Source organism: Marmota flaviventris, chromosome 11, assembly GCF_047511675.1.
Source record: "Marmota flaviventris isolate mMarFla1 chromosome 11, mMarFla1.hap1, whole genome shotgun sequence".
NCBI lineage: Eukaryota > Metazoa > Chordata > Mammalia > Rodentia > Sciuridae > Marmota > Marmota flaviventris.
The window spans coordinates 6,560,214-6,583,752 of record NC_092508.1 but is presented as its reverse complement, the minus strand read 5'-3'; the positions used below and the strand labels follow the sequence as shown (position 1 = coordinate 6,583,752).

General features: G+C 50.7%; 1 protein-coding gene across 1 annotated transcript; it reads left to right on the top strand.

Annotated features, from left to right (window-relative positions):
- The first annotated feature begins 1,381 nt into the window (after positions 1 to 1,381).
- Positions 1,382 to 4,018, top strand: Neu2 (neuraminidase 2). The gene is made up of 3 exons (XM_027941913.2): positions 1,382 to 1,416; positions 1,583 to 1,787; positions 3,092 to 4,018. The coding sequence occupies exons 1-3, from the start codon at positions 1,382 to 1,384 to the stop codon at positions 4,016 to 4,018; spliced, it is 1,167 nt and encodes a 388-aa protein (XP_027797714.2).
- Positions 4,019 to 23,539: the final 19,521 nt, after the last annotated feature.

The window sequence follows — 23,539 nt, the reverse complement described above, 5'->3', positions numbered from 1 at the left end:
GAACGGCTTGTCGCTGGAATAAGCCCTTGATCAGTTTTCTAAGAGAGCACAGCTGAGCTGCCCCTGCCTCCTGCATGTTTTCTAAACTTTTAATCATATTCGATCCTCTCCTGTCTGTACTTTATAATGGTTATAACCGGTCCTGTTTTCTTGGATCAGAGCCTGCAGGTCAAGTCTTGTCACGAAGACTCAGTCCCTGCAGCCCTGTCGGGCAGTAGGCCTTTCTTTTCTGGTGTAGCTTGGGTGCCTTTGAGTTTTATATCATCACATTGTCTAAATAATAACGTTCACTATGACTTGGATAATAGACTGATAGACACTTACTTATCAAAAAATTAAATTTTAAGTAAATAATACACGTACAGGGTGGAAAAAGGTATAAAGAGGAAAGCCTGTGGTGCCCCTCCTGCTGACCCCCTCTCTCATGTCTGCCCCCAGCGGCCATGTCGTGGACAGGGCTCCCCAGGAGGCTGATGGCTCTGCGTGGGATTCTGTCAGGAGGTCTATCAGGAAGGGCCCTGGGCAGAGGGAGAAGGTGGGCTGAGACACAATCTCCGGGAAAGCTCAGCTGACCCCAAGGGGCTCAGCAACTTTGCTGTCCCCAGTTGGGACAGGGTCCACCTGGCCCTTCTGTTTTGGGTCTGTTGGTGACCGCACACAGCCCTTCCTGGAGATGACTTTTGGAGTAGCTTCTTTGTGTTGAGGGCAACAGCCCAGCTGGGAATTAGTGCCCCTGAAGGAGACACCAATGTCACCAAGTTATCTCCTAACCCCCCCCTACCCTTTTTAGCTGAATACTTATTATTATTGTGGTTGTCATACCTCTGGGGGCTCCTCCAAGCCAGTTAGCAGTCAGGACCCCCTTTCTCTGGCATGCCCCCCATGGCTCTGCCTGCCTGGGGGCGGGGCCCACACTGGGGGTGGGATGGTGGGTGTGCTGGGCCTTAGCCCCAGGCAGCTGAGGAGCAGAGCCTGAGAATTCAGGCTTTTTCTTCTTTCTTTTTTCTGAAGCAACTTTCTAGGGCTCTGGAGTTATAAAAAGCTCCCAGGTGTCATTTCCCGGCAGTTGGACAGCCGTAGAATGCCACTCTGCGAGTGCCAACTGCCCCTACCCCATCCAAGGTTTTACATCTGATTAATGTGTTGGTTCTGACAAACGCTGCTGAAGGTCATCATAAATAATAAATAGTTTTGTAAGGCGATTGCTTAATTTAAAAAAAAAATTTTAAAAAACCTTTATTTTATTTATTTTTATGTGGTGCTGAGGATGGAACCCAGTGCCTCACACATATGAGAAGAGTACTCTACCGCTGAGCCAAACCCCAGCCCCATTTTACAGCAAACACCTAATACAAAGTACACTTTCCAAATGTTCCCCACGATGTCTCTGGAGGGCGCGCGGCCAGCTCCAGAGAGGTAAGTGCAGAAGTGCAGAAGGAACCCCCTGGGGAGAGGACGGGCCACCTGGACAGGGGTCTGCTCACCTGTAGGTTGAGCGCCCCCTGTCTTGGTGGATGGCTTTGGCCCCTGACACAGATGTGACTGCAGGAGATACATCTTCCCTTTCTGCCTGTCCTCCTAGCCCCAAGGAGACCTGCCCTGTCCTGCAGAGGGAGAGATTGTTCCAGTCGGGAGACCATGCCTACAGAATCCCCGCCCTGCTCTACCTGCCCCAGCAGAAGACACTGCTGGCCTTTGCAGAAAAGCGAATGAGCAAGAAGGACGAGCACGCGGAGCTGATCGCCTTGCGCAGAGGAGACTATGACGCGTCTGCCCACCAGGTTCAGGTAAGGCAGCCGTGGCTACAGACACTCCCCTGGGATTGCTCCCCACACACCCCTTTGCTGGTGAGTACAGAGGGACCCAGGCCTGGATCTCATACAACGAGGGTCATTCCATCCTTCCATGGCTAAGGGAAGGGCACAGAGAGAGCAGACACCTTGAAGCCCAGGAGGGAGCAAGGAAACCGTTCAGTGGTGGGGCGCCCCAGGCAATCCCAGTGGTCACACTCGCCTGGGTTCACCAAGACACCAGGTCCTGCTGGCCTGGCCGTCTGCTTTAGTGCATGAGTTTCCCAACACCCTTGAGACCCCAGGGAGGAGCAGTTCATTACCATGAAACTGGCATCTTTGAGTGCAATTAACTTGAGGAGCTAGGTGTGGGGTGATTGCTGCGTCCTAAAGTTCCAAATTGTAATCTTGATAAAGACACCCAAGGCTGGCTTATTATATTTGAAGGGTTTAATATTATTATAATTACTTTGTGGTCATTACTACATAGTAGCTATTCAAAGCATGATTTTTTTTTTAAATTTTGATTTTGATTGACACATAATGATTGTACATGTTCATGGGACTCAAAGCAGACAGACCTGGGTTCAAGTCCTGGTTCCATTTCTTACCAGAGGGATGGCCTTGGGCAACTCGGCCTTATATGAGCCTCTCATTCTCCAGGTGTGAGATGGAGCTACTAACACTTGTCCCCCAGGATTAGGAGATAGATGAGGCAGTGCACATTAGACCTTTGGCACAGCATCTGAGATTAGAATCCCTTATTGGGGGTTACTGCTAATGAGTGGGGATGAACGGCAGAGCTGGGGCATGTACGGCAGACTTGGGCATCCAGGAAGGTCAGTGTTTAGTCCTCAGTATCTTGAGGCAATGCCCTCTTAGGATGCATTAATAGAGTATCATGCATAGAAGATAGGAGGAGGGCAACAGGTTCTATCTGGCACTGGTCCGATTATTGAGGCCCCCACTAAGTCTGACGTTCAAGCTAGACTGGGCTGGTAAATAGGAGCAACCGGGGAGAAGGCGTCACGGCTCCTCCGGAGTCATCTTTGTATCTTGGCGTCTGGCACATCCTGCGTACTCTGTATGCTGATGGGAATGGAAGTGACAGAGCTGCTCAGTGAAAAGTGGGCACCAGGAGGGATCGGGGAGCCCCAGCCCACAGTGCTCTGAGGAGGGTCTCAACAGTGGTCCTGTCCCCATGAGACACACCGCCCCACCCACCCCTGAGAGTGTGGCTCCTGATTCGGTCACCTGCTTCAGTACTGTGCTTCCCTTTCCTCCCCTCCCCCCACGTCCAGTGGCACGCTCAGGAGGTGGTGACCCAAGCCCAGCTGGAGGGCCACCGGTCCATGAACCCGTGCCCGCTATACGACGAGCAGACCGGGACCCTCTTCCTCTTCTTCATCGCCATCCCAGGGCAGGTCTCCGAGCGCCACCAGCTGCAGACCGGGGTCAACATGGTGCGGCTGTGCCATGTCACCAGTGCTGACCATGGCAGGACCTGGAGCCCTGCCAGTGACATCACCAGCTCGGCCATCGGCCCCGCCCACAAGGAATGGGCCACCTTTGCAGTGGGCCCGGGGCACTGTCTGCAGCTGCACAACCAGATGCAGAGCCTGGTGGTGCCCGCTTATGCCTACCGGAAGCTTCCCCACCACCACTCGCCCTCCCCAGCCTCCTTCTGCTTCCTCAGCCACGACCACGGCCGCACGTGGCAGAGAGGGAACTTCGTGGCCCAGGACTCTGTGGAGTGCCAGGTGGCGGAGGTGAGGTCCCGGGGGCAGAGCGTGGTGTACCTCAACGCCAGGAGCTCCCTCGGGGCCCGGGTGCAGGCCCAGAGCACCAACGCGGGGCTGGACTTCCAGGGGGCCCTGGTGACCCAAAAGCTGCCCGAGCTGCCCCACGGCTGCCACGGGAGCACGGTGGCCTTCCCCAGCCCCAGCTCCCCAGACCAGTGGCTGCTCTACGTTCACCCCACTGACCCCCGGAAGAGGCGCAACCTGGGCGTGTACCTCAACACCAGGCCCCCAGAGCCTGCCGCCTGGTCGCAGCCCACCCTGCTGGCCACAGGCAGCTGCGCCTACTCCGACCTGCAGAGCATGGGGCGCGGCCCCGACGGCTCGGCCCAGTTTGGGTGTCTGTATGAGGCGGGTGACTACGAGGAAGTTGTTTTCCTCCTGTTCACCCTGAAACAGGCCTTCCCAGCCCAGGTCCAAGCCCCATGAGCCAGCCCCCTGCTGGCACGCTCCCTGGCCCACACTAGGTACCCACAGCAGCGCTGATTATTTCCCATTCCTTTCAGTGTCCCCGAAGGTCATCTCTGGGTCCCTTCATTAAGTGGCAGAGAGGTCTGCTTCTTGGCTGTCTTTGCCTCCTTCGCTTTCCAGTCTTCCCAGAAGGTTCTGTTTACAGCCAGAAATCAGAGGAGCCTGGCTTTCCCCAGCCCCTTGGCAGCAAGGCAAGACAGGCTGCACGGTGGCTGTCACTCTGCACGGTGGCTGCCAAGCGGCAGAGCTCAGCCTGCCTGCCCACACCCCACCCCGTTATTGTGATGTGCTTGATAAATGACCTACTCCAGCCCCCTTCCTCTTGGGGATGCTCATGGTGTTCCTGGGGAAAGGCTAACCCGAGGATGTGGATTAGCAGAGGTGTGTGTGTGTGTGCGTGTGTGTGCGTGTGTGTGTGTGTGTGTGTGTGTTTTCTTGTTGATGCTTCGGAGCAGACAGACTGGGAAACAGCTTTGCAGAAAGGTTAGGCAGGGTCGAGAATAATTAAGCTCACTTAAGTCACTGTGTTCCTTTCTTAAGGCTGCCACAACAAATTATCTCCAACGTGGTGGCATAAAACAACAGAAATGTGTCCTCACCGCACCTCAGGCGAGAAGCCTGAAATCAAGCTGTTTTCAGGGCCACACTCTCTCCAGAGACTGTCCCTTCCAGCTTCTGGTAGATCCTGGTAACTCTTGGTATCCCTCAGCTCGGGGCTGTATGGCTCCCATCTTGGCCCTGGTCTTCACATGACCTTCTCTTGCATGTTCTCCCTAGTCACTCATGAAGACGTTTGTCACTGGATAAACCAGGATCAGCTCACCTCCAAGATCCTTGATGACATCTGCAGAGACACTTTTCCCCAGTCAGGTCACGGTCACAGATGCTGGGGGTAGGAGGCGGATGTAAGTTTTGGGGGCCACCACTCAACCCACTATGGTCATAAGCACTTGGTTTTGCACAGAGGACGTGGCTGAAGGCAGGACTGAGGTTCAGATGGATCAGATAGTTTGGAAGAATCGGGGTGGGGCGGGGGCTGTTAGCTGTGATCCCTGGGGCAGGGCTGCTGTAGGACCCTCACTTTTCAAGGGGACCGGAGGGCCATGTGACACTGAAGAGACAGCAAGGGTGCTGGGCTTGTGGTTCTTGCCATAAAGCAAGAGTAGGGAGAAAGCTGCCCCTGCTTGTCTCAGGAGCGGCCACCTGAGAGGGAGCCAGCCTGGGTACAGGAGCGACACTTCTCTGACCCCCGGGAATTTCTAAGGACTGAGTCCTATGTCTTGGGAAAACTTGTCCCCTGCTCCTGCCAGAGCCCCTCTAGTGGGCGCAGTGACAACAGTCATAGGTTCTTGCAGCTGAGTGGCATCTTTGCCTGGCCCATTGTGGGGGTTGGTCCTAGGCACTGGCCACGTGTCAGGATGCTGCTTCTCCTGGTGGGGTTCTGAGAAAGCCGGCTGGAAGGATGAGGGATTGGGGCCCGGAATGGGAGGTTAGGCCCCTCCGTTCTGGGGATGGCCACCCAGTGTCTTCCAAACCATTCAGAAGAGGCTGGGGTGGAGGCTGAGGCTGAGCCTGGGGGCTTGAGCACTTGAATGGCACCTAGGTCGGCAGACCTCGAGAGGCTAAGGTGGGCAACCCTATAGTGTATTATCCAGCAGGGACGCTTGTGAGAGTCCAGTTACGCTTGGTAACAGGCACTAACCAGGACGGTCCCTGGTAAGCGGGGGGGTTCAAGTTGAAGACCCCCCCTCCCCGAGGACTGTGCCAGAGGCGGCACCATTTGCTTCCCTGGCAAAGCTCCTCATCTGTTTAGGCAGATGAGGCAGGAACGGGAGGGGTGCCTGGCCACTGTCAGGCCCACTGTCCCTCTCCTGAACTCCAGGCTCTCTCTGGGTCAGCGGCTCCCTGCTCCAGGCTGGTTAGCATCCCCTTGGAGCTTTTCAGCAGTGCTGCTGCCCGTGCCCCACCCGGAGCAACCAGTTCAGAATCTCTGTAGTGTCCCAGGCAGGTGAAGGTCCCTAAGTTATTCTAAAGAACAGAAGGATCAAAACCTACGTGGGCTGGGGATGTGGCTCAAGCGGTAGCGCGCTCGCCTGGCATGCGTGCGGCCCGGGTTCGATCCTCAGCACCACATACAAACAAAGATATTGTGTCCGCCAAAAACCTAAAAAATAAATATTAAAATATTCCTCTCTCTCTCTCTCTTAAAAAAAAAAACTTACGGGCACTGGAGATCTCTAGAGTTCCTTCTGGTTCTGAGTATATACGAATGGCAAATTCTTCTTAGCCAAATTAAAAAGAAAAAAAAAAAAAGCAATGACTGATTTGATTAAAGCTGAATTGATCAGCCTCCCAAAAAACTCCATTAAGAGTGTGCAAAGAGTGCATCCAACCTGGAAAGCAATGTAGAGATTCCTCAGAAAACTGGGAACGGAACCACCATTTGACCCAGCTCTCCCACTCCTCGGTCTATACCCAAAGGACTTAAAAATCAGCATACTACAGGGACACAGCCACATCAATGTTTACAGTAACACAATTCACAATAGCTAAACTTGGAAGCAACCTAGATACCAGTCAATAGATGAATGGATAAAGAAACTGTGGTACATATACACACAATGGAATATTACTCAGCAATAAAACAGAATAAAATTATGGCATTTTCAGGTAAATGGATGGAGCTGGAGAATATCATGCTAAGCAAAGTAAGCCAATCCCCAAAACACAAAGGCTGAATGTTTTCTTTGATAAGAGGATGCTGATCCATAATGGGGGTGGGCATTCTACAACAGCATTCTGCTGTTACATATAACTGACTAGAACAAATAAAAAAATTTTAAACTAAAAAAAATTTTAAAACATTACAAAGAGCTGGGCGTGGTAGGACACCACTGTAATCCCAGTGACTCAGGAGACTGAGGCAGGAAGACCACAAGTTGGAGGCCAGCCTCAGCAACTTAGCAAGGCCCTCAGCAATTTAGTGAGACCCTGTCTCAAAATAAAAAATGAAAAGGGCTGGAGTAGTGCTGGGGATACAGCTTAGTTGGTAGAGAGCTTGTCTTGCATGCACAAGGCCCTGGGTTCAATCCCCAGCACCACAAAAAAGAAACAAGGCTGGAGTAAAGCTAGTATTTTATTAGGTATTATTATTAGAAAGCCATTATTTGTATCACACATATCTGACAAAGGGCTTGTATCCAGAGTATATAAACAGACCCCACAAATCAATAAGAAAACCAATCCAATAGCAATGGGCAAAAGATGTGAATAGGCACCACACAAAAGAAGATCTTCTAAAGGCTGCTAAACATGCGGGAATGTGTTCAACACTCTTAGTCATCAGGGAGATGCAGACCCAAACCATGAGACGCTTATCCCCTGGGATGATAGAATTTAAAGGAGTGGCAATAGTGAGTATGGGCAAGGATATGGTGCCATTGGAACCCCACACATTTCCAGAGTAAGATTTGCTGGTACAATCACTTTGGACAGCTATATTTGGTAGGATTCCCCTATGACATGGCAATTCCACTCTGAAGCACGTATCTAGGAGAAACGAGTGCATACAGCTGCCAAAGACATGGAGATGTGGCTCTGTAGCCACCTCGTTTACAAGGAAACATTCACCCTGGAAACAACCCAAATGTCAGTGAAAAATAGGATGGCAACGTAGCTTAAGAGGTGTTTGTACAATTGGAATATTATACAATCAAGAACGAACTACTGCTACACTCAATTGCATGAATGATTATAAGTCATCATGTTGAGAGAAAGAAGCTGGCATAGCACACATTTCACAACAGAGTATGTACTTAGCCAAGTGTGGTGCGCATGCCTGTAATCCCAGCATCTTGGGAGGCTGAGGAAGGAGGATTGCAAGTTCAAAGCCAGCCTCAGCAACTTAGCAAGGCCCTAAGCAACTTGGCGAGACCCTGTCTCTAAATAAAATATAAAAAAGGGCTGGAGATGTGGCTCAGTGGTTAAGTGCCCCTGGGTTCAATTTCCAGTACCAAAAAAAAAAAAAAAAAGAGTATATACTTTATGAAAGAGTACATACTAGATTTTCTATTTATATGAAGTTCAAAAACAGGTAAAACTATGGTACGTAAATCAGAATAGTGGCCCCTTCTGGTGGGAGGAGCCATTGACTGGGAGAGTGCGAGGGGGAGACTTTCAGGTTCGGGAAAAGTCCTTTTGTTGGACCTGGGCCTGGTTATGGGGGCAACTCCAAACACAAAATCCCATGAGCTGTACACTTGAGATCCATGTACCCCACTTACTGTATGCATGTTATGCCTCATTAGAAAATAAAAGTTGGACTGAATCTTTTACTTACTAGTTTAGGTTCGACAGCAATGTATCAGGTTTTAAAACTTTGGAATGGAATTTTTGAATAAACTTTTTATTTTGGAAGACTTTTAGATTTTATAGAAAAGTTGCAAATCCAGAACAGAGTGTTCTCAAGATACCCAGTTTCCCCTGTGTTAGCATCTTACATAACTGTGGCACATTTGTCAAAACGGAGAGGTTAATGTTGATATGTGACTAGTGACTAAACTTTAGTCTATTCAGACTTCACCAGGTTTTCAGGTTGATGCACAGGTCCAACAGGCCTTCCCTCCCCTACCTTTCCCACTTTCTAGGCTAATAAATGAATAAGCAAACGCGAAAACTGTGCTTCAAGCATGCATTGCTGGTGTGCAAATGTCAGAGGTAATTCTGGAGCTCAAGACGGTGCCCCGCCAAATCAATTACCCCAGAGCTCCAGGCTTTTAACATGTTGTGGGGTGGGATGCAGGACTGGCCAATTTTGAGTCCAGCCACTTCTTGGGACAGGCATGAGCCAGCATGGGTCAGACCCCAGCTGGAGACTAGGGAACCAGCCCTGGTCAACATCCCAGCTGGTGGATGGTCAAGCAGAACAGAACACAGCAGGGTTCAGGGAAGCCAGCCCACTCCCTCTGCTCAGGCCAGTGAGAGCTGAGCTCCAGGTGTGGACCCCTGTGGTCCTGATTCTCGCAGACATTTGACCGAGGGCTCCTACAGCCGGCCTCCCCTCTACGCAGCTACCCCTGTGCAGGCTGGGGTGCAGCCACTGAGGAAGGGATCCAGAAGCTGGGGAGGGGACCTGGCAGCTAGCATATCTGCCCCTGGAGAGGAGGGCCAAAGCCCTGAGGAGGCCCATTCCTAAGGATGTCCCCTCCTGATCCCTGGAAGCTGTGAAGGTTGCCTCACATGGCGAACATTGTAGAGGAGGCGACATTAACCTTGGGATGGACGGTTATCCTGGATGTGATCATGTGGATCAAGTGTCCTTATGAGAAGGAGAAGAGACTAGAGGAAGAGGTCATGTGACCCCAAAGCCACATGCTGAGTTGTGCAGCTGAGCTGGGGGAAAGGCAAAGGGTTCTGCTCCAGCCTGGGCGGGAAGTCGGCTGCTCACACCACTGCAGCCCGGGGAACGGACTGTGGATTCTGCCCTTCAGAACTCTAAGAGAAGAGCTGTGTATTGTGTTAAGCTGCCCAGTTCATCAGGCGTGTGAAGACGGTGGTACACAAGCCAACGAGAAGTCAGCCTGACAGTGGAAACAGCCTGACATTTGTCAAGGCAGAAAATGAAAAGTCTATCAGAGTCATCTTTTGGCGGGGACCCACCGCAGCCGCGACAGAGTCTGCGTCCTCCCCTGAGAATTCTGACCAGGCCAAAGCCAAGCACACATGTGTGCACATGTGCAGACACACATGCACACACACGCATGCCAACACATACCCCTTAATGCACATGGATGTGTAGAGTCTCTGCTCCGGGCCTCTCCTCTCAGGGACCAGCTCTTCATGTTGATTCTTCTTAAAGGAACCTCCTGGCTGGGGACACTCATACCAGCCCCCTCCCCTGTGTCCTGGAAGCCCAGTGGTGCTGATAAGGAGGCTCTGACCCTCTCACAGCCGCTGAGACTAACCCATCAGCATGCTGGCCACAAAGACTAATCAAAACCTGTGGGTCCTTAGATTAAGGTAAGAAATCTTAGCCCTTTAGAGATGAACGTGAGCTTAAAGTGAATAAAGTCTGACCTATTCGATTGGCAGGTGGGTGAAAGGGGGTCCCATTGGGTCCAGTGACTTCCTTCAGCTCACAAAGGTAGCGAGTCTGGGCCAGGAGACCAACTGCGTTTTCTGATCCCAGATCCACACTCCCACATCTGCTCCGTTATCCCTGTCTGAACATCCCTGAAGTCCAAGGGGTCTCTGGGTCTGGCATGTGGAGTCCTGCTTGGCCTGTCTCTATAGCTGTGCCCAGAGTCACTGGACACCATATCACTGTCCCCACCCTACCCTCATGTCCTCACCAAAGGAGTGGAGAGATGTCAGCGCAGGCTGACAGCCCTGGTTTGCAGAATTGCCAGAGTGTAAGAGCTGAGAAGCAGATTCACCCTCCCTTGTCGACAGCCTGAGAAGGCAGCGACTCCCAGGAGCCAAGCAGAGCTGGTGAGCTCAGAGGCCCAGTGCTGCATCGTGAGGACTCAGTGCCGGGACCATACTGCCATCCGCGTCTCATCCCCAGCAAGTGGAGAGGAAAGGAAGGCGTCCAGGATTTAAATGTGCAGCTCAAGGAGAGGTGAGAAAGCTGACTGTACTTTTGGCAAGGTACCACTTCTTCAAATTCCGTTTTTGTACTGCTTTTAGAAAATGTTTCAAAGTAATAGATGCCAAACATTTAGAGATGCAAAGAACCAGGGAAAAAAATCACCCAGAATCCCACTAACCACATTTTCTTCTGGTGTAGGGAATTTTCCTTTTTTCTCCTGAACTAAGACCATGCTCCAAAATTGAGGTCCCAGCCCCCCAGATCTGACCTTTCATGGTGAGCACTTCCTCCCAGTTACTTGCCACCGAAAGGTAATATGTCAGAGACACGCCGTGGGTTACTTCCTGCTCCTTTGATATTGGGGGCTGAAGTCACCACCACTTGTTTTCTGTTATAAATAACACTGAGATGAACATCTTTGTGAGTAATTCTTGGTCTGTATTTGGGATTATTTCTGTAAATCAAAATCTTTTAAAAGGTACTATGGAGTCAAAGACAAAACATTTGAAATCTCTCAAAAGGTGTTGTTTGCAAACACAGAGCACAACCTCACTTCTGAGTTAAAGTACCTGGAAGTGGCTTTCCTCTTTTATACTTTTAAACACCTGAGTTCCTGGAGATATGAAGTCATGCATTTGCTCTTCAATTCATAAATCATGGCTCCTGATTTCTCCCAGATGTGGTTTTATAATATGGAGAACAGACCAGAAGTGAACAAATACAGATAGTTCTAGAATCATGGTCAGAAGGGCCCTGGGTGTTACCTAGCCTAACTTTGTCCATTAGAACACAGAGGCCTGAGGAGGCTGGGTCACCCTTGCTCAAAGTCACTTTTGTCCTGGCCTGGGCTGTGTCAGGCCCTTCAGACCCCTCCCCATATCCACCCTGGACCAGAAGCTCAAGGGTCCCAGCCCCTGACACGGCCTCTCTCTTTCCTTTCCCTCACCTGACGGTCAGGCCATCAAGCCCTCCCCAGTGCCCAAGAAGGCTGGGGTCAGGAGGAGCCCAGGAAGATGTTGTCATCTGAGCCATGTTACGCACCATGTGGAGCATTTCCCTTCTTTCTTGAACTTTTAGGGACATTCCAAGTGTCGTTTTATAATACCAAGGCCTCTTGGTTTTCTGTGAGGACCTAAACGCCAATGTGTTAAGGACCTGGGAATTTTTCTCCATCGGTCCAGCTGAGGATGTCCTGCACTCTGCTGAGGGGAAGAAGCCAAGCGGCTGCCCGGGCACCAGGCCTGATTCTAGGGCCTCTACAAGTGCTCCCACTTGATCCTCTTAAGCTGAATGAGACCAATCACTATGCTCACCCCCATTTCACAGAGCAGGGCACTGAGACAGAGAAAGATCAAGCCTGTTGCCCACAATTGCATAAGGAAGAGAGCTCTGGGAGGTCAGGCTTGGGTGTCCACTCTTTCCTTACTTGGCCAGGGAGGAGAGTGACAAGTGGTGACTGGGGGAGGAATTAGACCCTGGGCAGCTGTCAGGATGCAGTTGGAAAGTCCACCAAGGAGTCCCAGGAGGGCAGCGTTAGCTGCCCACTGCACCTCTGGAGAAGGCTCTTGGTTGATGTCTGTGGCCTACATGGATGGGAAGACACATTCAGGGTTCTGGGTGAGAGGTACCGAGCACAGAGCGAGTGGGGGGTAGGCTAGGAAGATGCCCGAGGTGTATGCTGGAGGAACCTGGTGTCACCTGTCTGGAGCTGGCATCTCATCCTTGGACTGAGCAAAGCTGTCAGGATTGAGCCCTGACACCAGACACTCAGGTTTGCATTTTAGAAAGACACCTCCGGTGGGTGTGTAGGACTGTCCCCTGCAGGTGGGGTTAGAGTCTGGGGAGGACAAGCTAAGGAAGGCTTCTCAAAATAGCCCAGGGACAAGTGATGCAAGGGCTGTAGCCAAGGAAGAGGATTCCAAGGCCTTCTAGAACTGCATGATCCATCCGGTGTGGGTGGTGAGAGAGGGGGTGGGGATGAGGATGTCACCTCTTTCTGGCTAGGAGAAGCCAGTTTGGTGGCAGTAATCTGGATAGGCGATACATGTGGAGGAACAAGTTTTTGATATAAAGATGGGAAAATCAGATGAGAAGGGTGTAAGTTCCCAGAGGATTATCTACACAGGCAGCAGGAAATGTGGACGGGAGCCCAGGAACGAGGTTAGGGCTGGAAACACAGATTTGGAAGCCCCTGGAGGGGAAGGTGCCCTGGGAGGGTTTGGAATAGACAAAGGAGAAGGTTAAGGACAAGAGCCAGGAGGTTCCATGTATGAGAGGGTTGGGGAGAGATGGCCAGGGTGGAGGCGGAGGGCAGGGGAGGGAGGGAGAAGCCTGCAGGGTGACCTGGTGTGGTGAGGTCAGGTGGGTGGAGAAGGTCTCAGGAGGGCCACCGAAGGGAGTCTGTCACAGGAGATGATGACACTGTGACACTGGGTGAGGACATTTTGTTCCAAAGATCATTAGTTAAGTGGACAGCCAGGGCAACACCCAGGCCAGAAAGGAGCAGGCAAAGCCATGGCTCTCCATCTTGGTCCCTTGGACCCACTGGGGGGCCCGGCTCCACCTGGAGGCTTCTGTTTAACTGACCTGGGGCGAGGCCTCTCATTACAGCCGGCTGTGGACCTCCGGCAGGAAGAGTTTTTAATTTTATTTTTTGTAAGATGGAAAAATCTCAGGCTCACTTCTAGGGTGAGGACAAGGAGTGGGTGGGGAGGAGAGAAGAAAATCCAGGATGAGGGGCAGCTCAGGAAGCTGGCGCCAGCAGGTGACAGCAGAACCCTGGAGGAGCAGAGAACTCTGGGGAGGAGGCAGTCATGGTGCGGGGAAGGTGGCCTGGGGCCCATCACCGTGGGCAGGAAAGGCAGAGCTTCTTCCTTCCTTCCTTTCTTTCTTTCTTTCTTTCTTTCTTTCTTTCTTTCTTTCTTCCTTTCTTTCTTTCCTTCTTTCTTCTTTTTGGTACTGAGGATCGAATCCATGGACACTCCACCACTGAGCAACATCCCCAGTCCTTTTTATTTTTTAACTTTGAGACGGGATCCCACTGAGTTGCCCAGGCTGGCCTTGAACTTGCAATCCTCCTGCCTCAGCCTGGAATTACGGGTGTGACCACTTACCTGGCTTAGAGGTTCGAAGGTTTTATGGCTTCTGGAGGTGAGCTGAACTTAGGAGCGTGGTGGGACGAGGCAAGGAAGCAAGTGGAGAAACGCAGGCTTTCACGTGGCAGCCTTTGGAGACTCAGAGGAAGACTGTGTACGGTGACTGGAAGCTGGGGTTGTCCTGGGGCTGAACTTGGGAGGGGTGTTTCTCAGGAACAGTGCACAGTCCCTTCAGGAAGAGTCCGGCTGGAGTTTCTCAGGGTAGGTGTGGCAGGAGAGAAGGGCTGTGGGGCCTGGGGGCATGGTGGCAGTGTGGCCACTGAGCCTGTAGAATTAGACCAGGGAGAACGAGACGCAGGGGCAGACGCTGGGCTGGCAGAGGTGGAGGACTGTGGTCAGAGAGGTTGGTAAGACTCGGAGGCTGAGATTTGGGTTGCAAACCAAGGTGACAGCTATCATGGGCAGAGTTGACAGAAGCTGCCAGAACCAGGCATGGAGTAGGAAGGACTCCCACCTGTGCCCAGGAGGGGGATGGAACAAGGAAAGAGGCAGGTAGGGGGTTGATGGACCTCTGAGGTGCTCACCTGCCACCCTTGCCCCACAGACAGAAGGGGAACTTGGGAAGGCACTTTGGTCAGCTTTTCATCACTGTGACCAAAATACCTGACAAGAGCAGCTTGTTTGTGACTTGTTTGGGACTCAGTTTGTTTGGGACTCATGACTACAGAGGTCTCAGTCGATAGGTGGCCAACTCCATTGCTCTGAGCCCAAGGGGAAGCAGAACATCATGGCAGGAGGGTCCAGTGGAGAAAAGCTGCTCAGTTATGGTCAGGGAGCAGAGAGAAAGGAAGGTCCGCAGAGCAGAAGCACTCTCCAGGGCACGCCCCCGTGACCATCTCCTCCAGCCACATTCCTGTCCATTAATATTCGGATGGATGGATTATGTTACACTCTCATAATCCAATCATTTGATCTCCTGCATTAATACAGGAGCTCTGGGGGGACATCTCATATCTAAACCCTAACAGATGGTATTCATCAGGGAGTGACATGATCAAGACACGGTTTTGGGGAGGTGAAGCTGGAAGTTCTTTGCAGTCTAGATTTTGTAAAATCTGACCCTGGGAAAAGCCAGGAGAGGGTTGGCTGCTGTGGTGACCAGGTCACCACACCGGATAGGTAACAGGGCAACGGCCAGCATATCATTGGGGGGTTCTTCCTCCTGCCAAGGAAGGTATAAGGCACCCGAACACTTAAAGTCTCAAATAACGAGTGAAGAACAAAATACAAATAGTCAGAAATACATTTACAAAAGGCAGAGCCCCTGACAGATATAGCCCACATGGGAGCTGGAACTAGACATAGGAAAGATGGCTCTGGTGGGTTGTTTGAGGGGGTACATCAAAGGCAGAGATAAGGTTTCAAGGGCCGAGTCCTGCTTCCTGGTGTCTTGCAGTCAGCAGGTTGATTGGCATCTTGGCAGGTCACACCCATCTCAGGTGCTGTGTGGGACATGGCAGAGCAGGATAGAAATTCACAATGTCACTGGGCAATTGACCAGAGAAAATGTCCACTGGTCATTCCCAGACACCAGATATTTCTATCCACTAGGCTTCAATGCATGGTGACCTGCACATAATCCATGGATGGCTCGTGACAGGTAGGTAGAACATTACAGGCCTGTCTGACTTCACATGCCATGTGTAAATTTGGCACAATGAAGATACAGACCACAGAGAGGCCAGCAGTTTAGCCCCTTCGCACTTGGAGCAAGAAACAGACCCAGGCATCATCTAGAAAATGAATATATACATTTTCTTTAAAATTCAAATCATATCATAAATCTGAGGGGAGAGCTCATTCTTGAAAGAATACTGTGATGAAAGGCAATCCTATTGAAACACAAGTCACCAAGACCCATTTTTAAAAAAATCAGTTTCATCAGTAGTCAGCTTTCCCTTACTGTGACAAAATGCCAGAGATAACCAACTTATAAGAAGGCAAGGTTTATTTGGGCTCATTTGGCCCTGTAACTCTAGGGCTGTGGTGGCACAGTGCATCACGGTGGGAGGGTATGGCAGTGGAGCTGCTCACCTCATGGTGGAAGGAGGAAGCCAGGGTCTCAGTATCTCCTTCAAGGGCACACCTAATGACTACTTCCATTAGGCCCCACTTGGCCCCACCTCGTCAATGTTCCACCACCTCCCAACAGCATCATGGCTGAAGACCCAGCCCCCGGCACATGGGCCTCCAGGGACATTCAACACCCCAGCTGTAACAGGAGGGGTTTCCAGCCATGTCACTTTCCTAAAGTGGGACATTCCACAAATGACCCTCTGGGGAAGGGAAGCCCCAAATCTCGCCCACAGTGGGCTTGTCAACTGGCACAACTACCTTAGGAGACAGTAGAGCAGTATCAAGCAGAACCAAAACACACGCACAGCCTTTGCTCCCTGTGGGGTTTTCCTGTAAGTACCCTGTATGAAAACTGCAAGCGTTGAACATTGTGGATAGAACATTGTGTGTTATGCCATGGATAGTGTGTGTCTTTAAAAGAATGTGGCAGACAGTAAAAGAGATTAGAAATCCTATGAAGAGAAAAAAAAAAAGGTGCACAAGATGCTGAGAGAGAGAGAGAGAGCGAGAGAGAGAGAGAGGGGTCTCAGTCGATAGGTGGCCAACTCCATTGCTCTGAGTCCAAGGGAAGCAGAACATCATGGCAGGAGGGTCCAGTGGAGAAAAGCTGAGAGAAGAGAAAGAAAGAGAGACCTTGCAAAAATAGGGTGGTGCATATGTCGAGAGTTTTGAGAGACTACACAAGACACTGGCCCTGGAGAAATAGGAGTGAGTTCTAGGCCTGCAGAAAGCCCTTTGGTGTTGGTTGGATTTCTACATTGAGCCTGTATTGTTTTTCAGCTAGAAAAAAAAAAAAGGATAAAAGAAAAAAGCGCTGGTCTCTTTCTTAGGGATGTTGAGAGACGTCTGATGGGGTGGGAAGGGCACAGTCCTGGGGACAGTTAGGCACCCCAGAACCAAGCTCTTCCCGCAGGATTTTACATAGGCCATTCTCAACCCCACTGCCTTTTTCTCTATTTAATTGTTATAAAAGTAGTTTGTGGTCAGTAAAGGAGATCTTGGAAAGTAGAGGAAGAAACCTTGGCTCACAGGTATGCCACCCAGTTCTGCGTCCGCATGGCACTTTTCTGGGATAGTTTTTACATAGTTGGAATCGTAATGTATCCCTATCGGTTTCCTGATTCTTTTTCACTTTACATTATATTACAAATATTTTCCTGTGTCTTTTACAGTCTTAACAAAAGACAATTACTCTCTCTTATCTAGTTCCTTCTGAAGGGGACCCTAATTCTTGTCACCGCTCAAGCTTGTTGGATTTTCCATCATCATCAGGCAAAGGGCGGAGCCCCTCATTGCCAGGCTTTTGGTATTCACAGATGCCATTGAGCACAATTTTGGACTCCGTGAGCCCTTGACGCCCTTGGGAAATCGCCTGGGTTTCTGTTGGCACTTTCCTTGGAAAGTGACCCACTGGTCTGGGATGACGGGTGAATTCATTCATGAATGGAGGCCAGAGTTCAAGGTGCCCCCTAGTGGCCTGGAACCTCAGGCTCAGAGCCTGGCCTAGGGCACGTTTAGAGAAGGCAGTCCTCCTTCACACCAGGGCTGGGACATCTGATGCTGGCTGGCTGCCTGCTGGAGCCCACCAAGGCTCTGCCCTCCAGCTACTGGTCAAGTGGACCGCCTCCCTCATCCTAAGCACCCACCCACCCAGAGCAAGGCATGACCTCACGTCCTTGAACATAGCCGTCATCAGCCATTCTCAGACATACAAACTGAAATCGAGAGATGTCAAATCTTATTAGTGGCAAAGCTGGGATTCAGATCCTGGTCTTGCTCCTGTGAGTGTGATTCAGGGTCTGATTTGTAGCTCTGGAATACAGTTCTCAGAGTTACAGAGGCAGAAAAGGTCGATGGTACTGTGAATGGAGACCTCACCTCCCCGTCCTCCCCAAGCCCCAGGAAGCCAGGGAGCCAAGGGCCTGTGGGAAAACTAGCCCAATGTTCCAAGGACTATTAAAACCAGCTCTGCAAGTCTGGATGGAATCTGAGCATGCAGGAGCCTCGGTGGCTCCAGAAAGGCCCACTCTGGAGGTGTCAGTAGCAGAAATGGAAGTAGAATGGGAAGGCAGGCAGGGCCAGGAGCCCTCTCGGAACTCAGGGAGCAACTGGGAGGGAACGCTGGGGAGAGGGGTGCTGGATGGGGGACAGAAACAGGGCTGGGTAGAGGAGAGACAGATGGGGAAAGCTGGGTCAGGGAGGCCAGGGAGCGAGAGGGAGCTGGAGAGGGGATCCTTCCTTCCTGACCAACAATCAGGAGCGCGATCGCCCTTGGTCTGGAGGTGCCCCAGCTCTGCAGGACTCCTCCAGGAGGGCAGTCAGCTTCACCCAGGCAGGGGCTGGGGCACTCCCACTCCTCGTAAGTGTCCCTGGCCTTTGACTTGGGAGAGGCTGACAGGGCAGGGGAGAGCTGGGCATCTGCTCCTGTCTCTGGCTGGTTTTCCCTGACGGTCTTCTGGATGGAAGGAAATGGGGGCCTGGGTGCTGCCCCCCTGCCCCAGCTGGGCTCCCAGTATTGGGAACAGGATACCTGATTAGAGCAGGCTCCCTGCGAGTGTGCACCTTCCTCTTCTCCAATGCAACAGAACTTTTTATCAGGTCCAGGGCGAGGGAAGTTCACTCCTGTTTCCCCAGCCAGTGAGCAGCTGCTCAACGTCACAGTCTAGTACTGGCTCCTCTGTTCTCCAGAACAAAAAGCCACATGTGGCTTGCAGAAGGGGTGTGTTCTGAGCACTGTGGCGTCAGGCAACCTTGTCATTGTGCAAATGTGGCAGGATGAACTTACGCAGACGTGGACAGGTTAGCCTCTTGTACACCTAGGCTGTGTGGTCTAGCTTGTGGTTCTTACGGCCATGAGGAACCTAACCACAGGAGACTGAATCAAGCACAAGGGAAAAAAATGCTGTGAAAATAACATACTGCATATGAGGCTGCAGCTGGTGCAACACAAGAAGTCGTCCTATAGTAAATAATGATAAAATGCACAACACAGATACCTAAGCCATTTATAGTTGGTTTTTAATCATCGTCCAGTATTCTGTCCTGTACATAATTGTATTGCTACACTTTTATATGATGGGCAGTGCAGGAGATTTGGTGCCCCCAGCATTCCCATAAACACATTTGTAGTGCATGCACTGTGACCATAGGAGAGCTACAATGTCATCAGGCGGTAGGAACTGGCAGCTCCAATATACTCCGTGAGACTGCTATTGTACGTGTGGCCCATTCTCATTGAAGCCCAGAGCCTTCAAATACTTCAAGCACACACTGCTGGTGTCCTACAGGAGCAGAAAGAAGTCCTGGCCATCCCAGCTCCTCTCCCAAGATGCCCTCTGAATTGCCGTGCCAGGGTAATGGAGAAGCACTGCTGGGAGATTCAGATGCCTTTCAAGAGTTTGCTCCTTGTCGATAACGCTCCTTACAGCCTCCTCTTGGTGATGATCCTCATCCCCAAATCAAAATTCCCCTCCAGACAACTATCCCTTTGATCCAACCAATGGATCAAGGAGTCATAGCAGCTTTTAAGGCCTGCTACCTGGGGAGGTAGCAAGGGTCCAGGTCATTGCTGCAACTGAGGAGAACTAAGACTCTGAGGCAGTTCTTGAAGGATTACGTCCATGGCTTCACCAAGAGCCTTGCTGGGCTTGCTGTGATGTCACCAGGAGGGGACAGATGGCACCTGGAAGAAGACACTCAAGAGGTTCACCCGTGACTCCAAACGATTTGCCAAGCTGAAAGGTGCAGAACTCAGCCATAGGGCTGGGGCCGAGACGAAGCAACTTCACCCTGGGTGTGACAAGGACGGCATTAGGAGCTCCGAGAGGTGGCTTCTGAGGAACGGACCAATGAGAAGTTGGAACTGGAGCAGGAACACACCGCTGGAGAAGAGCGAGGGTCAGAAAACCGTAGGCGGAGCAGACGCCTCCAAGAGGATTCGCGGTGAAGGGTTAGCAGAAGCTTTGGCGGTCCCCAACAAGCTCCTTAAAAGGCTTTAAGTCGTGAGGAACGTTCACAGCCCATTATCTGCCTACAAGCCAATCCACAACGAAAAAATAAAAACTACTAAGGACTTATTTCTGAAAAGAGTCGCCTTCTCAGGAAGAACCTCAAATTAGTCCCTCAGGAGGGATTGCAGGAGAGACCTTGTTATCACAGGAGAAGATGGCTCTGTGTGTGTCGCTACCTTGAAGACCTCCCAGTGGGACAGGACACAGGGGTGGAGGGCGCTAATGTTGACGATCCTCGCCTGTGTGGGCCTAGGCCAATGTGTGTGTTGGTGTCTTCATTTTTAACAGCAGCAAAAACAAAGCTTAAAAAGAAAAAAAAATGATTTAAAAACTTAGCCGGGCATGATGGCTCATACCTGTAATCCCAGTGGCTCAGAAGGCTGAGGCAGAAGGATTGCAAGTTCAAAGCCAGCAATTTAGTGAGGCCCTAAGCCACTTAGCAAGACCCTGTCTCAAAATAAAACATAAAACAGGCTGCAGATGTGGCTCAGTGGTTAAGCACCCCTCGATTCATTCCCCAGTACCCCCCCAAAAAAAATTAAAAACAAAAAATATTATTGAATAAGAATATAGGGCTGGGGATATGGCTCAAGCAGCAGCATGCTTGCCTGGCATGTGAGGGGCGCTGGGTTCGATCCTCAGCACCACATAAAAGTAAAATAAAGATTTTGTGTCCACTGAAAACTAAAAAATAAATATTAAAAAAATTCTCTCTCTCTCTTTTAAAAAAAAGAATATAAAGAAAGAAGATGTTTTGTATAGTGTGTTTTAAGTGTTATTACAGAAGATTAAAAAGTTTATGAAAATTAAAGTTTATAAAGTAAAAAGTTATATAAACCAAAGCTCATCTATTTTCTTTTATTATTAAAGAAAGAAAAATTGTTGAATAGATATAGTGTTGCTTATGCCACAGGGTCTTAGAGTCTGCCACGGTGCCAGTCACGCCTGGGCCTCAGGTTCACGCCCTGACCAGCTGCCAGGGCTGCAGCTCCATCATGCTAAGTGCTCAGCAGAGGTGTGTGCCAATTTTCTTTCTTTTTTTTTTTTTTTTTTATCAAACATAAGCTACACCTGTCCTGTGTTTAGGAATGTTTGGATATACAAATATCTTTGGGTCGCATTTGCCTACTGTATTCAGTACAGAGGGTGCTGCTCAGGCTTGCTGCCGCGGAGCTGAAGGCTGTTCCATACAGCACAGGTGTGTGGCAGGCTACACCCTCTGGTCAGCGTAAGTCCACCCTATGGTGTTCACACAATGGCAAAATAGCCTAACACACTTCTTAGAGCAGCTCCCTATACTCAGCAATGCATGCCTGAATCTACATATAGCAATAGATGTGGCTCTAGATCTCTATCTCTATTATATCTATTAGACAGATAGTGTGTTAGTCAGTTCTGAACTGCTGTGAACAAAATACCGGATGAGAACAAATTAGAAAGCCAGCCTCAGCAAAAGTGAGGCGCTAGGCAACTCAGTAAGACCCCGTCTCTAAATAAAATACAAAATAGGACTGGGGATGTGGCTCAGTGGTTGAGCGCCCCTGAGTTCAATCCCGGGTACCCCTACTCAAAAGAAAAGAACAGATTAGAGGAGGAAAAGTTCATTTGGGGCTCAAATGTTTCAGAGGTTCAGTCCATGGTAGACTGTCTCCATTGCTCTGGGCCCAAGTGAGGCAGAACATCATGGCAGAAGGGTCTGGTGGAGGTCACTGCTCAGCTCATGGAAGGCAAGAAGCAGAGAGAGAGTGGGACGTGTCAAGGACAAAATATATAATTCCCAAGGCACTCCCCCAGTGACCCACTTCCTCCAGCCACGCTCCACTGCCTATAGGTACTATCTAGTAATCCACTCAAATTATTAATCCACCAAATGGATTAGTCCATGGATTAGGTTACAGCTCTCACAATCTAATCATTTCACCTTCCGTGTAGACACAGGAGTTTTGAGGTGACACCTCATGTCTAAACCATAACAGATAGTCAGCTAGATAGTGTAAATTTATTTTAAGGAATTAGTTCATGTGATTGTGGAGACTGGCAAGTCCCAAATCAGCAAGGCAGGCAGGCTGGACACCCAGGCAAGGAAGGACACTACGGGTGAGTCTGAGGGCAAACCAGCAAGTTCCCTCTTCGGAAGTCAGTCTTTTTCTGTTATGTCTTTCAACTGATTGGATAAGGCCAACCTGCAATATGGAGGAAGGCATTCACTTTATTCAAAGTCTACTGATTTGAATGTTAATCTTACCTTTGAAAAAGATACCTTCATAGACATCTAGAAGAACATCTGACCAAACATCTGGGTACCGTGGCCAGGCAAGTCGACACAGTCACCTGCATAGCCCTTTGCTGCTGGTGGCAGAGAGCACTGGGAGACACCTGTCAATGTGGCTCAGGCTGGAGGGGAGTGGGAAGCCCTGGGCACCCCAGGGGCCTCTATGAACACAAGAGGAGAAGGGAAGCATGAAGTTTACCACCTAGATATGTTGTCCAGTCACATGTGGAGCGACCTCTGCCTCCTTGTTCTCCCCTCAGTCCTGTCCCTACAGATGGAACTTTATGGTCCCTCTCCTGGCTTGACCCCTTCTCATACCCTGAATCCTATTCTGCTTCTTGTCCCTGTTAGAAGGACCCTGGGGCAAGTAGCTTGACGGTGTCCCCGTAGTACCCCTCTCCTAGCCGGTGCTGGCCTGTGCTGGGCTCAAGGGCAGTCTAGAGCCTGTTCCAGGACCTGCCCGCGGGAAGCTTCACGCAGAATCTGGGAAAGCTTGGTGTCTTCCAGGAGGCTCCCCTTCAACTCAGCCCTGACGGTTCTTCCCAGAGCTTCCAGAGCTGGCCAAGTGCCCCTGACCAGGGGCCTGCCAGACCACCCTGATGCCAGGCACTGACCTGACTTTCCAGAAAATGTCCAAGCCTTCCTCCCATGCCAGGGACCGACCAAGGCTAGTGGTGCCATTGGGTGGGCTGCCCTAGCCTGGCGATGGGCCCACATGTGTCCTGACCTCACTTATCTCCCTCTGCAGCTTTCAAACCTCTGCCCCACATGTGGGGTTGACTAGATGCCCAAGGAGCACAGAGTCTCACACCCATGAAATCATTCTGGGGCCTACAGCTGGATGTAGCTCCCAGGAACTGCTGAGCAACCCCGAGCACCAAGGGCAGCAGGAAAGGTAGCAGGGGTTCTTTACCCTCTACCCCCTGCCAACAGCATGCAGGCTGCCACTCTACTGCTCTGGAGGCCCCTGTCCAGGTGTTAGTCATCTCCTCCAGTAGTTTTTGGAAACATTGCTGCACAACCCCTGCAGGCTCTCCCAATCAGCATCACCTCCCACCTCCATCCACACCAGGTGCAGGTAAACATTTCTGGAGAATGGGGCTGCTGTCATCATAGAAATACAGGAATGTGGCAATTGTGACATTCATGCTCCCCTGACTTTTAAGGCCCAGTCTGTCTGTGCTCCTCGATGTTGATGCTATAAAATTCAGAAAATGAGCTACGGCTTACATTTCCTCACCCACTCTGGGTAAGACATGAACTGGGGTCATTGACGAAGGAAAGGAATGACCTGAGAGGGGACTACCGGAAGTGGTATTCGTGGGTGGCCCAACAAAAGGAGTGGTGATATGAGTAATGACGTGACCCGCATGGTGC